This window comes from Oncorhynchus clarkii, chromosome 16 (genome assembly GCF_045791955.1).
Source record: "Oncorhynchus clarkii lewisi isolate Uvic-CL-2024 chromosome 16, UVic_Ocla_1.0, whole genome shotgun sequence".
Lineage (NCBI taxonomy): Eukaryota > Metazoa > Chordata > Actinopteri > Salmoniformes > Salmonidae > Oncorhynchus > Oncorhynchus clarkii.
The window spans coordinates 36,323,705-36,337,246 of record NC_092162.1 but is presented as its reverse complement, the minus strand read 5'-3'; the positions used below and the strand labels follow the sequence as shown (position 1 = coordinate 36,337,246).

Genomic DNA, 13,542 nt, shown 5'->3' with positions numbered 1-13,542 from the left:
ACAGGCATTTCTGTGTAATTTTGAGGGGGGGAAGAGAGAGCAGGGAACAAGACTCAGTGTGTCTGAGGAGTATACTGTAGCCTGAAGCTGGTCCAGCTGCATGTGCTCCGAGTCACTGTTAAACTCTTGACATTTTCCCAGCATCTTTTCCTGCTTGTCTCCCATATGGTCTATTCCTGGATACCAAGGCAGGCGCCTCCGCCCCCAGGGGAAGTCTAGATGTCCTATCCTGGGAGGGAGACAAAGCCTCTGGCTGTGTTCAGTCAAGGTTAAGGGGGGTCAGTAATGGGAAATGTGTGGAACACTGCCTCAGATCTGAATTCAAGGTTGAATTAAAGGAATTTTACAAGGTAATACCCTCACCACAGCTTTGAGGAGTCACAGTTGAACTTTCTTCCCAAAAGCAGCTTTTATTGGTCACTTTTAAATGCAAATCTATTCAATTTCCTACCTAACCGCCTATTATTTGTCACTCATACATTGTTATAAAAATGTTTTTTAAACTACTATTAATAGTATCCTCAATATCATGAAGATGGTTCCTATTTGGCACATTTCTATCACATCGCTTGTTCTGTACCTGTTTCCTCCTCTGTTATCCATAACTACAACCTTTTGCCACTACTATGTTTCATATCTGGCCTTTGTATCGGGCCCAAATTTGTTTTGTTTTTTTTAAATGTCTCAAGTTACCTACTGACAACAATTCCCAATCCTAACATGAGGATTGATTGTTATTTGGTCCTTTACTTTCTGGCTTGCTAACTCCTACACACTATAGGGATAGTTCACCCAAATGACGTATTGCTTTCCTGCTTTGGTTGTTTTACTTTTTAGGATTCTGTGGCACAAATCCAACATAAGTCAATGGTACCTTTGGTATATTAGCATTTTTGCACTTCCAAATCATCTACTGTATATGTAACGTCAATGACACAATCAATTTTTACAATACATTTTGTACTGTCATTTTGTAATTTGGGTGAACTATCCCTTTAAATACAGACAGCTTTCACTTAGCCTTTTTTTCCAGGAGCAACCTCCCTAAAGGGAAGAAGTTTGTAAGTCCCACATATTGTACTTGAATATACAGCACTTCATTTTGGGTTACTTTCCCTTTTTGTCTTGTGGTCTGTGATATGGCCCATGTTTTGTTCTTTCCTGTTTATGGATTATGCCCACACTTGGCACAAATCTGTCCTTGGTCAAACGGCATTTTTGGGGGGGGGTTACCATATGCAGATAACTATGTTCTATTTGAGTTCATGCTAATGTGTGTTTGGATGTAGAAAGACAAAGTGGTAGGAGGGTGCCCCTTAACACTGATAATCATTTGAAAAATACTAGCTTTGAGAATGTGGCTCATTCATTTACATTGTTGAAACAATTCACAAAGACAACCGGTGTAAAAATATAGTGTTTATTAATATATCATATATGTACATTGTAGTATAATAAATCTTTATCACAGAAATCTGTGATGTTGATTTGCAACATTTGAAATTTGAAAAGGAGCATAGAAGTAGACATAAGGAAACAAATTGACATGAATTTATTGTACACATTTTGCAATGGCCTTCTCAAACTCCAGCCTCAAACTCCATTGAAAATCTATGGTTTGAATTGAAGAGGGCAGTCCATAGGCGCAGATATCATGGAAAGTATTTTTTTTAAATAGGGGTGTCAATAATTTTGACACCTATCTTTTTTAGATTGTTTGTTTATTATTACCTGTAAATAAATACAAATATTGAGCAATTGTCTTAGTGTAAAATAATAGAATTGCCCCCTTTTTTTTTGCATACAATATACTATAGCTCAGTATTTGTATTATATATCTCATATAGTCTTTTTTGCTCATCTTTATGAAGTGTGACAATTTTGGTCGTGACTATCTTTCTCACTCTCCTCGCACTTTCTCAGGGTTTCTCTCATCTCATATTTGGTCTCTATGATCTCTGTCTGTCGTCTCTGTCATATTTTTTCAATGTATAGAAACCCATGGTGAGTGGTTTTTTAGTATGGTTATATGTCACTGTGTCTGTACTGTCTGGAAGCCCAGCTACAGATCATCAGTTTCATCCAAACCCTCTCCCTGTGTTCAGTCTACTTCACACAGGACCTAAGTAAGTTGATTAAAAGGAGTAAATTGTACTGTGGTTAAAGCAGGAGGGGTTCAGTTGTAAACACACAAACGGGGATCTGGAAACAGACACAACTGGAGGGGTGGAAAGAGAGGGTTAGGGAAAGAGAGTTGGGGGTGAATACCTGCAAGGGCCGTCTGGAGGGAGCAACACATTTACAACAACAAGACATAGCCTGGCCTGCTGTTTTCAGTCTACCGAGGTAGGAGGGGAAAGAGAGGAAAAGGGGGTTGGAGTAAGGGAGTGAGAGACTGGGTTTGGAGGCACATCAAGAATTTGCCTTTTAAGGGGTACGGTCTCCAAGTCCTGCGAGTTCACATGCAGCAGCCAAAACACTGAACAGGATAAACAAAGAACACCGAAAAGACAGAGGAAAAAACAAAGCAAGAATAATACTAATGTTATTCTCACTCTAGTATAAAGGGCCTCTTTTGGGAGCAGTAGCAAAGTGTGAGAATGGGTAAGAGTAAGTGAACTTTGTCTACTCTAAGGTCTAGACAAAATGATAGAGGTTTAGAGTAGATGGATGGCCATAGCAGCACTTCTGACCACTTCAACTCTGCTGGAAGTATTTGGAATTGATGTTGCAAGTTCCACGTTTGTAAGTAGCATAGGGAGAGGAGACAGCCTCCACGCTAAGAGGTCTGTGTCTTTTAGAGCATCTAAACTGCAACTATATTGTGGTTTTGTTGCTTTGTGAACCCATTTCTAGACAATACATGCAATGTCTGGCAAAATGACTGTGTATGTGTGAGCAGGAAACAGAGACGGTTTCAGAGCGAGAAAGGGAGGGAAAAACAGAGCGGTATTGTATATGCGTATGAGAGAAGAGAGTTAGTTAGAGGGAAAGAGAGAGGGTAACCATTTGTGCCTGGGAGAGAGGGAACGAAGGAGAGAGACCATATATGTACTGTATGTCTATATGTGAGTATTTGAAATGGGGGGATGCATATGTCTGTGTGAGACAGAAGGAGAGGAGGGAGAGAACGTATATCCTCTGGCCCTTGGCGAGTGTGCGTGAGGCTGAATGGGAGCCAGGAAAAGGGGAAGGGCCTCGTGTCCGCCGACAAAAACAGCTGCCTGAGAGTACGCAGGAAAACAGTGTCTGGTAGAGTATAGGGAGCAGGGGACAGGGAAAGAGAGGACAGGAGAGAAAGAGAGCACCAGGGCCCACATCTCTATATGGGTTGCGCCCTGAGTGCGGAGCCTTGCTGTGGGGAGGAAGCGGAGCCTGTGCCCTTAGTGAGAGGGTCACTGAAGCGCCGAGGTCCAGAGAGATCCAACAGCGTCAAGATGAAGCTGACCAAGGTGAGTGTCTGGGTGGGCTTGTTTAGGAGCCACAGCTGGTCCAATACAAAAGAGCTGTATTTTGGGAAACCTTGCACATCATGCATGATATAGTCATACATTTGAGTGCATGTGTTTGGTCTGTGTACATTAGCGTGCTTGTTTCTTTGAGTTGTGTCTGGTGTCTGTGCCCATGTTTGGGTGCAGGGTTTGAATTACTCAGGGTTATAGAAGGATGGCTACCCCCATAAAAAATCATGGCCCCCTCATCAGAATGGAAATTGTCAAAGAAAGAGACGTCGGGCACCCCCAAGAGTCTGTGTATAATTGGAACCCTGTTTGGGTACATGAGTGTTATTGTACTCCATGGTTACAGCACATGCTGTGGAGCGTGGGAATACTTAGCCCCCGGGACGACGTCAGTCTATTGCATCCAACTGACCCGTCAGTATGGGTGTGGTCAAAATGGATCATCCTCTTTTCATGCTCTCAAGCTATTAATTTACATTATTATTGACCTATCACAGAGCTGATGTACAGTATTGGTGGCCTATGTGGAATTGATTTAATTTTGACTGGTTTGGCTGCAGCTGTGAATGTCAAAAATGCTCCATGAACAGATAAGTATGGAAGAGATATCATTGACTTCTTAATAAATACACTTCACAACAGTGTCCTTCTGGCCGATGCCTGTTTTCCTGTTGCTAGAATGGCAATGCTTTTTATTGGGTGCCAAAGGCAAGGTGGTGGTTATACTGGTGATTGTTTTTAAGCCTCACAGGTTATGTGCTATGAGTCATGATGCGTCACAGCTTTGTTATACTGCTGGCTACAGTACATCCTATGAGTGGGCTGGCTGTGTTATCTTAGAGAAGCTCCATTAATGGCTTATAGTATTCAATTACTTGGCAACCAAAAGAAAAACACAATTTGCTGTAGCCGAATGCACAACAGGGATCAAAGCCAGAGGTGTAATTTCTGCGATTGAATCTATCGTGATATGATACTCACTCTTTCAAAGCCTATCTTGATCACCAGAGAACATTGTGATATTGGCTTATGATCCCCTCACCCTAAGCCAGAGCTGGGCAGCTCTCCATCTCTTGAATGTGAAGATAGAGTACAACAACAGTGACTTGATTGGAATAGATGGCTAGATATTCCTCTTGTTCCACCTGTTACAGCTGTAACACACAGCGGTTCTGCAGGCTCAGATTACTCATCCCTTCAAAGGTCAAAAGAAAATGGTTTGAATTCCTTAAAGAACCAACGACGCTTTAAACTGGCACTGCCTTACAGCGACCATATTCCACAGGCATTTTCTACACACCCAACACAGAAAAGAGCATTGGAGGATCAAGGGTAAAAATAGCCTCTACGATCCATAATGCTCACTCAGACACAGACACAAATACACACCGTTCCACTGGCACACATAACCACAAACTCACTCACATGGAAACTCACTCACTTCCTGTTATCTGTGGTCAAACTTTAGTCAAACCCCAGGGAAGCTTTGACTAGACATGACTCTGGTTTAGAACAAAACTGTTACCAGTACTTGAGGAATGTTTGTGTGTATGGGGCAGCGTATGAGATGAAAGTAGAGAAATGGGAAAAGGAAATGTCTTTCCTTTTTCCAAAACCTGCCACCCCAATAAATCCCAGACCCACCCATTTAAATAACAGAACCTCTGAAGATAATATTGTATGCAAAAGAGTGTTTTGAAAGAGTAGGAAATGTTTTGGGAATGAGCTGGAATTTGGCAGGGAGAGTAGGGAGGGCACATAAAGTAAGTGGGATATGATTCAGCATTGTATTACGCTCATGGAAAATGAATGTAAATATTCCCAAGATAAATACAACCCCAAAGAGACCCTAGCTTTGTTTACTCTCGTGCGCATGTATTCATAGTCTCTCTCTCTCTTTCTCTTTCCGTCTGTACAGCTGTACCTTATCAACATTTGGCTTAGCGCTGTCTTACACAATCATTCCTCAAGCAATACAACTCCCCCTTCACTCCCTTTTCCCCCACCCCATTTCCTCTTGGCCAATGTTCCCACTCTCAAAACCTTTTTAATTTACCTCCATGTTGCTCCATGCATTTCCCCTATTCCCCAAAGTGTTATATCCTTTGTATTTAGAGAACTTAAGCTAAAAGCAGTATTTTATTTTAGAGGTATCATTCTATATGTTCAGTACTGATGAGGATCAGTGAGGCTCATTCGGACTTAGTTTCTCAGTATCTCTGCACAGTTAAAGTTGTAATGATGGGAGGCAGTTGCACTCGACACAGGCTTATTCGACCCCCTATTTGAGGTTCAAAAGCTGTTGCTCCCCCCTCTCTATTGTAGTTGTCTCTGTCCATATATCCTTCTTTGTAAATAACTACACATGTCCATCCGCAGGTTAGCGTTTTTCATCGTGAATCTTCCTCGGGAGGCAGCTCTGCAGAGTGGTCACTTGCTGGCACATTTTGAAAGTCATAAAATCTGATTTGAAACCTAACCCTAACCTTAACCACGGTGCTGACCCAAATGCCTATCCCTAACTTATTTTTGTTTTCATGAATGTTTACAATTTTGCAGCTGCTATCTAAGGGGAAATCTCTCAGTTCTGCCTCCAGGACAAGACTCATTGACAATGAACATCAACCTGTTGTCCATCCATGTCTATGTGTATTTGAGGATGTGACAATAAAATTTGTTCTAGGGCCAATTCAACAGCTGTAATCAAATCCCCATCCCTCATCTATCCCCCAACCCTACCCTCCTCTCCAAGTCCCAGACTCCAAGCATCTTGTCAGCTCGAGGAAGTACCCCTGTATTTTGTTAAACTCTCCTGTGGCCTTCCTGCCCCTCCCTCCCCCTCTCCTCCACTCCTCTCCAATAGAAAAAAAGCTACAGACAAATAAACGTCCCTGGTCCCGCCATTTTCACATGAGCCGGAAATTCCATGGCGCTTAGGCCTTTTTTACGGCTGGACTGAATTACCCTATGTGTTGTTCTGGGATTCCTGTGAGTTACACTCAAATGATGTAGTGGTTAGATAAACGTAGGTCCCGAACGCAGATATAGTCATTATAGTCATGTTTCTAATAATGTATTTACTCTCCTATTTAGGAATAGTCCTAAATCCTGTCAAGGTTACAGATTATTGGTATTTATCACTATTCTCTTGAGCATTATGGCATTTAATAGTTTCATCTTGGCTTCTAGTTGGCTGGGTAGAAATACCTACATAATGCTTCCATCTATCCCATCCTCTCAGATCAACAGAGGTGGCTGGGGAATAGGGGTTAGGAGTTGATTTGGAACTCACAAGACCACCTCTGGATTGTGTGAAAATGTGCTACGCCACAGAACTGACGCACTTGCACACTACCTGTTGCACCTCTCTCTTCCCCCCACGTGGTGTAGCTCTTGTGCTATTGGTAACATGACACAAGTTTGGCCCACCTTTAATATGTCAATGTCTAATCTTGCAACCTGTGTGCATGCATTAAAACGTGTGTGAGAGAGAGAGAGAGAGAGAGAGAGAGAGAGAGAGAGAGAGAGAGAGAGAGAGAGAGAGAGAGAGAGAGAGAGAGAGAGAGAGAGAGAGAGAGAGAGAGAGAGAGAGAGAGAGAGAGAGAGAGAGAGAGAGAGAGAGAGAGAGAGAGAGAGAGAGAGAGAGAGAGAGAGAGAGGAGAGAGAGAGAGAGAGTCAGAGAGAGCTACAAAACCACAGAGGTGCCTTTTGGTGGGATTGTGTCTGGAGAGTATTTACAAGTTTGGATCTATAATTGTCTACCACAATTATACATAAACAACCATAACAGTTTAGAAAATTCGTGATGGTTAACATGCAATGTTAGAACCATTTTGACTTGCCCCCAGAAAATACATTTCTAATTCCCAATACTGGGGAAATTTCTTCACTCTCCCCTCCCAGATCTGACCAATCACAGAGTGGAATTCCAGTCATTCAATTCCACAATAGCCTTTCCTTTAATGGCTCCACCCACAGCGACAGAGCAGAGGGGGACTAAAAGAAACAAGGCAACCTTTAGTTGCAAACTATGTTTTGAGGACTTTTTGGAGATGTAAGAGAACTTTTGAACTAAAAAGTCTAACTCGGACCTATGCCTCGAGGCGTAGATTTAAAGGAAAAAGAAATGAATAAGGTAAGAAAATAATGGAGAAGTAATTATTATTGAAATGTATTTTTATTGTAGGACTAGTATTACATAGTACTCCTTATGGTCAATCAAATAATGCAAATTCGTGAGGGAATCAAAGTGTTACATTGAGGTGTGGGGGACTGTGCAAGCATCATCGTTGACAGTATTCATCCCATTAATTTGCGCACGCTGCGCTTGCCATCTCCCTCGAAATGTTGTCATGTTGACATCAATAGCTATAGTCTCTTGTCGAATGTTCCAGTGCTGTTAGTTTTTTTTTATAAACAATTATCTTTTTCTGTAAATGTTTTTGCGCGGTTAGATTAGTGGATTAGTCATCTTTCCAAACTCGCTTGTTCTTTGACAGTACACCCTAGTCGAAAGTTACACAGCTGCACATCGGACAGGGTTATTTGTCCGACTGAATGAGATATTCGAGACTCTTCCACAGGGTAATCATCCTCTGGTGAACTATATTAAATTGAAATGATAAAGTACTAATATTGTCGTTTTACTATGTGATTAATATCCTCGCCTTAGAGGAGTCTATTTGCCCAATTACGGTATAATCCGATGTCATAGCAGGCTAATTGTGAAGTATTTTTGCAGGTCTGATACAGAAAGCCTAAAAGGAAAGTGGTTCAATCATCTGACTCCATGCGCACCCCTCCCCTCCCGTCACACCCCTCCCCTCCCATCCCCAATGTGTTCTGTGTTCATTACTGCGTCATAGCAATTTCCCAATCCTTTACCATTATTATGATTTTGTGAAAGTGTATTTTGATCTCCTTAGGTGTGTGTGTGTTTGTGTGTCTGTCTGTGTTTGCGGGTGTGTGAACTTAATGACAAATGTCAATTTGAATAACCAGGTGGTGATGGTAAACCAGGTAGTTTGTGTGTGTGTGTGTGTGTGTGTGTGTGTGTGCTTTCTTGCATGTGTTGTGTACAATGTGTGTGTGTGTGTGAGGGGGAGATGTGGATGTGTGCTTTAATCTCCTCCAATATCATATTCCCATGTCAAAAGTTTCTTCCCTGCGGTCTGAACATAATAACACGAGGGAAACCACAGTGAATAGGTAACACGATAACATTGTCCAATCTTTCCTTTGGCAGTGATAACCGTGTTACTGCTAATAGACTGGCGCTGCTGTGTACTGCAGTGACCCAAGCATGTCATTTATCAGTTGATAGATAGGACCCACTCCAGCAGCAGTGTTGTGGTTCAGACTCTGAGGGAGAAAGGAGCAGAGACACAGTAGAACCAGCCCAAGTCTCATCATAGGATTACCTATCTAGGATCAGTTTTGCATTTTAGATCAAAATGAATAAGAATACAATGGAAAGGGGGACCTGATCCTATATCAGCAGTCCTACTCTGAGATATATGAATACGGCCCCTGAACAACAGGATCAGAATTTTGAATGTGAGAGGAGAGGACCCTAGCCAGCGACAGCAGCATTGTGGCTGACCACCAGAGGTTAAAACAGTGAGGAGGGCTACACAGGAAGTGTGTCATGGCGCAGCGCTGACCTCACCACTGGAACAAGCTGTCTCTGTTCCCTCCGCTGCCTGTCCCACCCTTTTGAGACACACTGGCCTTCTGTGGAGGAAGGGACGGAGGCTGCACAGAGAACACACACACACACACACGTGTACACACACAAACACGTACACACACACGCGTGCACATAAACACGTGCACACACATTCAAACACAGACACACACACATCCGCATCTTTAGACTTTCTATTAAGGGAAGGGGAACACAGAGAGAACACACACAAAATTATGCACACACACACACACACTTGATCTCCATCTGTGACACACTGGCTTTAAATTGAGGGAGGGGGACTGTACTGCAGACCCACACATATACACAAACAACCCCTGTAACAATATGAGTCACAAAGACTCATAGTGGAGAGAAGATGGCATATTACAAATGTTATTATGCTTCCGTAATCATTTTACCAGATGGCACATAAAGTATGATGCTCTTGCACTGAACAGTGCTCTGCAGTTCTTCTCCTTCAACTCGTCTCCCTCAGCTGCTGGTGGCCCTCATCCAGCCAGTGCGCCACAACATCAGAGGAGTTGACGTTCAGGTCCAAATACAGCTTCAGTTGTTTAGATATTGGAGTCTAAAGGGAAACCCAAGAGAAGACCTACCCTTATGGAGTATCTCTATAGTCCAGCTGCCTCGGGCCCCTGGCCTTGCTTTAGCCTGGGGTCAGTGGGTCCAGTCCAGAGTGCCACACAATAACCATCATTGTGTAAACTAAATATCAAGCTATTTTTGGAGGGGAAGAGGGAGTCAGAGCATCCAGGGGGTCTGTAGGGATGGATGTGTGTAGCATCTGTGTGTATGGGTTGGCTCCTCCCTTCAATCACGCTTCTGTTCTGGGGGCTTCTGGTAGACGGGGAGAAGGAAAGGGAGGGATTTATTTTCAAAAAGCGGTTCTTTGACTAAGGAACTTCTGGTTTTCTGAGCTGGACGACATAAAAACAAGAGAACAGAACCCTTTTGTGTGCTGAACTGCTGTTAATGCCTGGGGGATGATGGGGGTGGGGGAAGGGGGGCTGTCCCAGAGCAGACGGGAGACACAGGGACTTGGCGATAAAGGTTGTCCCATTACACTGACTGACTACACAAACAGTCAGGTTTGTGAGGTAGCAACTCACTGGTGTGCACTTGAAGGGTGTTTTTAGGAGAGGAGGGGTTGTAACAGAGAACTGTCTGCAATTTTTTTTAACCCAGAGTCTGAAGTTCTATTTGGGCGGCTAACGAGGTAAGATGTTATGCATGCCCATTTTAGACATACTTTGCCATGAAGGTGAATGGGATATATAGCCTGTTGGTGAACATTGCGAACTTGTAATAATAAATAATGTTTGTATAAATAAAGTACAGTATGAGGAGAATGTTAGCATGTTTTTGAACAAATATGTAAACCAATGGCTGGAGAGCGAAAGATCATGAAAACCACAGACAAACTTTGTAAAGACGGAGGGAAAACCAAGATATTTGGTTTGAATCAACTCAACCAGTATAAGTTTTCAAGTTGCTGTGTACACTTTGAAAAAGGGGTTTTCGGCTGGCCCCATAGGATAACCCTTGGTTATAGATACAACCCTTTTTAGTTACAGGTAAAAAAAACTTTGGGGTAGAACCCTCTGTGGAAAAGGTTCTGCATGGAACCCACAAGGGTTCTACCTGGAACCAAAAAGGAAATAGGTTCTACATAGCACCTTTTTTACTAAGAGTGTAGAAGTTTCACTCGATACCTTTATCTATCTTTTCTCCCCATCTCTCTTTCCATCCATCCTGTCCTCGCAGCTCTCATTTGGCAGCTGATTATCCAAAGAGAGCCAATCATTCCTTTTATGTCATACAGAAGGATCCATGAGACACATGTCTCACATGGGGGACATTTTCATTTGTTACACCTAATTGTTATCGTAAGGCCCCAACTTGCACATTGTTTCAACTGAGTGTTTACCAACTGTGGCCGGCTGCTTGTGCTTATGTCAGTATCCAGGTCCGTGTTCAGTATTGCACAGTGTTGCGAAGTGTTCTCAATGACTGAAATGCCTATCTGACAAGTAAAGTAAGGAGTCATGTCAGCTCTTTATCTCTGCAACATTCAGTCCATTGCACCTTTTCTGAACGCATCCCAGGGTATGCAGTCCGTCCGTCTGTTTCTCTGTCTGTCTGCCAGGTGGTCTGTAATGCAGAGTGATCGTGTCTTTAGCAAAAATGTTGTGAAACCATGCCCAGTATGTGTGAAACTGCTTACAATATTTTACTCACACACAACAGTAGGCTTGCGGTGAAGTTCATTTGAATTAGAATTTAAAGTCTCTATTTAAACTTTGTTCCCGGGCCACTCCATGGCTGCAGACAGGTAGAAAGTTTCAGAGAGACAGTTGTTTAGTGTCATGCCTGGTATGCTTGGGGTCAGTGGTGAGGTGGGGCCATGGGTGGGCAGGGAGAGGGGGGGGGGGGGGGTGCCAGCCCTGGGTGTCCACACAGTTGCGTAGTGAACATGGTAAGCACAGTCTCCTGCCAGCTGTCCAAATAGTGCCCAGTCGTAGCGGGAGAGGAGAATGGAAAAGTGTGCAAACAGCCCCTTTACTGAAGAGGAAAAGCACACACTGCCGTAACAAAGGTTCATTATATGTTTCAGTTTGATTTCCGGACCAATGAAAACAGACAGGCTTTGAGCCAGTATATAGATTGTACTGTACACACACGAACATGGACACTTCTGAGGGCTTACATTAACTGGTGGATTTGCCCTCAGTATATCTGAGTGGGTGTTTCTATGCCTTCATTTTTTCCACAAACATTCTCCATCCTTTCTTTCCTTAGTTCACGACATAGGGAGAGAGAGTGTGTGAATGTGTGTCTGTGTGTACGAGCAGAGCAACCATTTGTTTACATTGGCTTAGTTACCATGCCATGAAACGTGTAACTCCCATCCCCCTGCAGTCTCATGTTCAAAGCCAATTTCATGTTGTGAAACAAAGTAGGATCATGGGCGTGTTACTAGAAGATTACCTCCGTTATAGGACCAACCATCCAGAGGTTCTGGAGCAGAAATAAGGATCAGCAACACCTGACTGCAAAACTCCTTTCACTCAAACACGCCAACAACCTGCTAGTGTGTGTGCTACTCCCTAAGTACTGAGTTTCTGAATGTGTGTGTACCTGTGTGTTGACAGACGGGCAAGGAAGAGCCCCATGTCTTCAAGGAGAAGACCTTTAGGAAGAGGCGTCAGTGTGGGGTGTGTCGTCAGAGTGTGGACAGCACAGGGTCCTTCTGTCGAGGTGAGTGTCTCTCTCTCTGTCTTTCTCAGACTCTCTCTCTCCCACTTCTCTCCCTCTCTCTCCACCCTCCTCCATGGAGGATCCTGTTCAGCTGGCACTCCTGTCAGCTCTAGCTAGCTGTCTCTCTCAGAGCCAACATCCTCCTGACTGTAAGCTGATTATTGTCTAGGGAGCTAGGCTGAGTTAGATCATGTTTTTAACAATGCTACATCAAATACACAAAATTAACCTGGATGATGGAAGCTGACTAATTGCTCCATTCTCATCCTTCTCTCTCCAGTGTGTAAAACAGCCACTCACAAGAAATGCGAGGCAAAGGTAAGACTCCAAACTGATTCACTCCTGCGTAACTTGCCCAACTCTGGAATTGTCCTCCCTGTCCCTACCCTATGAGCTAGATGCCACCTTTGAGTAGAGCTGCAGCGGGTTAAGGAAGGCTACAGTTTCTTTCCACTGATGTGAAGGCTTCACTGTTCCATTCCCAGAACGGGGACCGGCCGCACCCAAGCCCCACGCTGCTCCATGTGAAAGGGTCATTGATGGAGGAGTGAATGCCAACTTTGGCCTGGGGCAGGGAGAGACTTGGCAGACTGCGGCGGCGGGCGCCATGCATTATGGAAGAAAGCATGTGGCAGAGATTGCCTTCCAATCTTCGTAGCATCTTTTCCATCTGACGAGAGAGCATTAGAAGATAAGTGAGGGTGGGTTTGGAAAGTAGCAAATCAATAAAAGTCCATATCCGGTTGTTTTTTCAATATAATTTTCATATTTGATGATTTCTATCTAGGAATGGGCACAAACTCGTCTGCAGTATACCTGGAATAGTATGTAGGCCACTCTTGTCCTGTGGATTGTAAAGGTCTGGCTGTTTCCTCAAATTAATGCTTTTCGTCAGAGGGATATTATTTCCACATTGTTGTGTTGTTTGTGGCCTGGATGTGTTTGGGTTTGGAGATGATAGCTGCTTAGCTGAGGCTGTCCTGTTGACTGGGGGTGGTCGGTGCCCAGGCAGCGATAGACATCGGTCCTGCCCAGGAAGGGAGAGGCCAGGCCAGCCTCCGGGGGCATGGCCATCTCAACTGTTATCTGGCCTTAAGAGCCAGCGCTGAGGGC

General features: G+C 43.7%; 1 protein-coding gene across 5 annotated transcripts in view; it reads left to right on the top strand.

Moving 5' to 3' along the window:
• The first annotated feature begins 2,454 nt into the window (after window positions 1–2,454).
• The window catches only part of LOC139368354 (tensin-2-like), a 53,405-nt gene continuing 42,317 nt past the window's right edge, over window positions 2,455–13,542 (top strand). For 2 of the 5 annotated variants that reach the window (XM_071107126.1, XM_071107125.1), the window contains exons 1-3: window positions 2,455–3,452; window positions 12,324–12,429; window positions 12,710–12,747. In XM_071107126.1, coding sequence (XP_070963227.1) covers window positions 3,327–3,452; window positions 12,324–12,429; window positions 12,710–12,747 — 270 coding nt within the window. In that variant the 5' untranslated portion in view covers window positions 2,455–3,326. Of the gene's footprint in view, window positions 3,453–4,020; window positions 4,056–7,443; window positions 7,597–10,245; window positions 10,388–12,323; window positions 12,430–12,709; window positions 12,748–13,542 lie in introns of those variants that run through there. The other 3 variants (XM_071107128.1, XM_071107127.1, XM_071107130.1) reach the window with 3 other exon arrangements.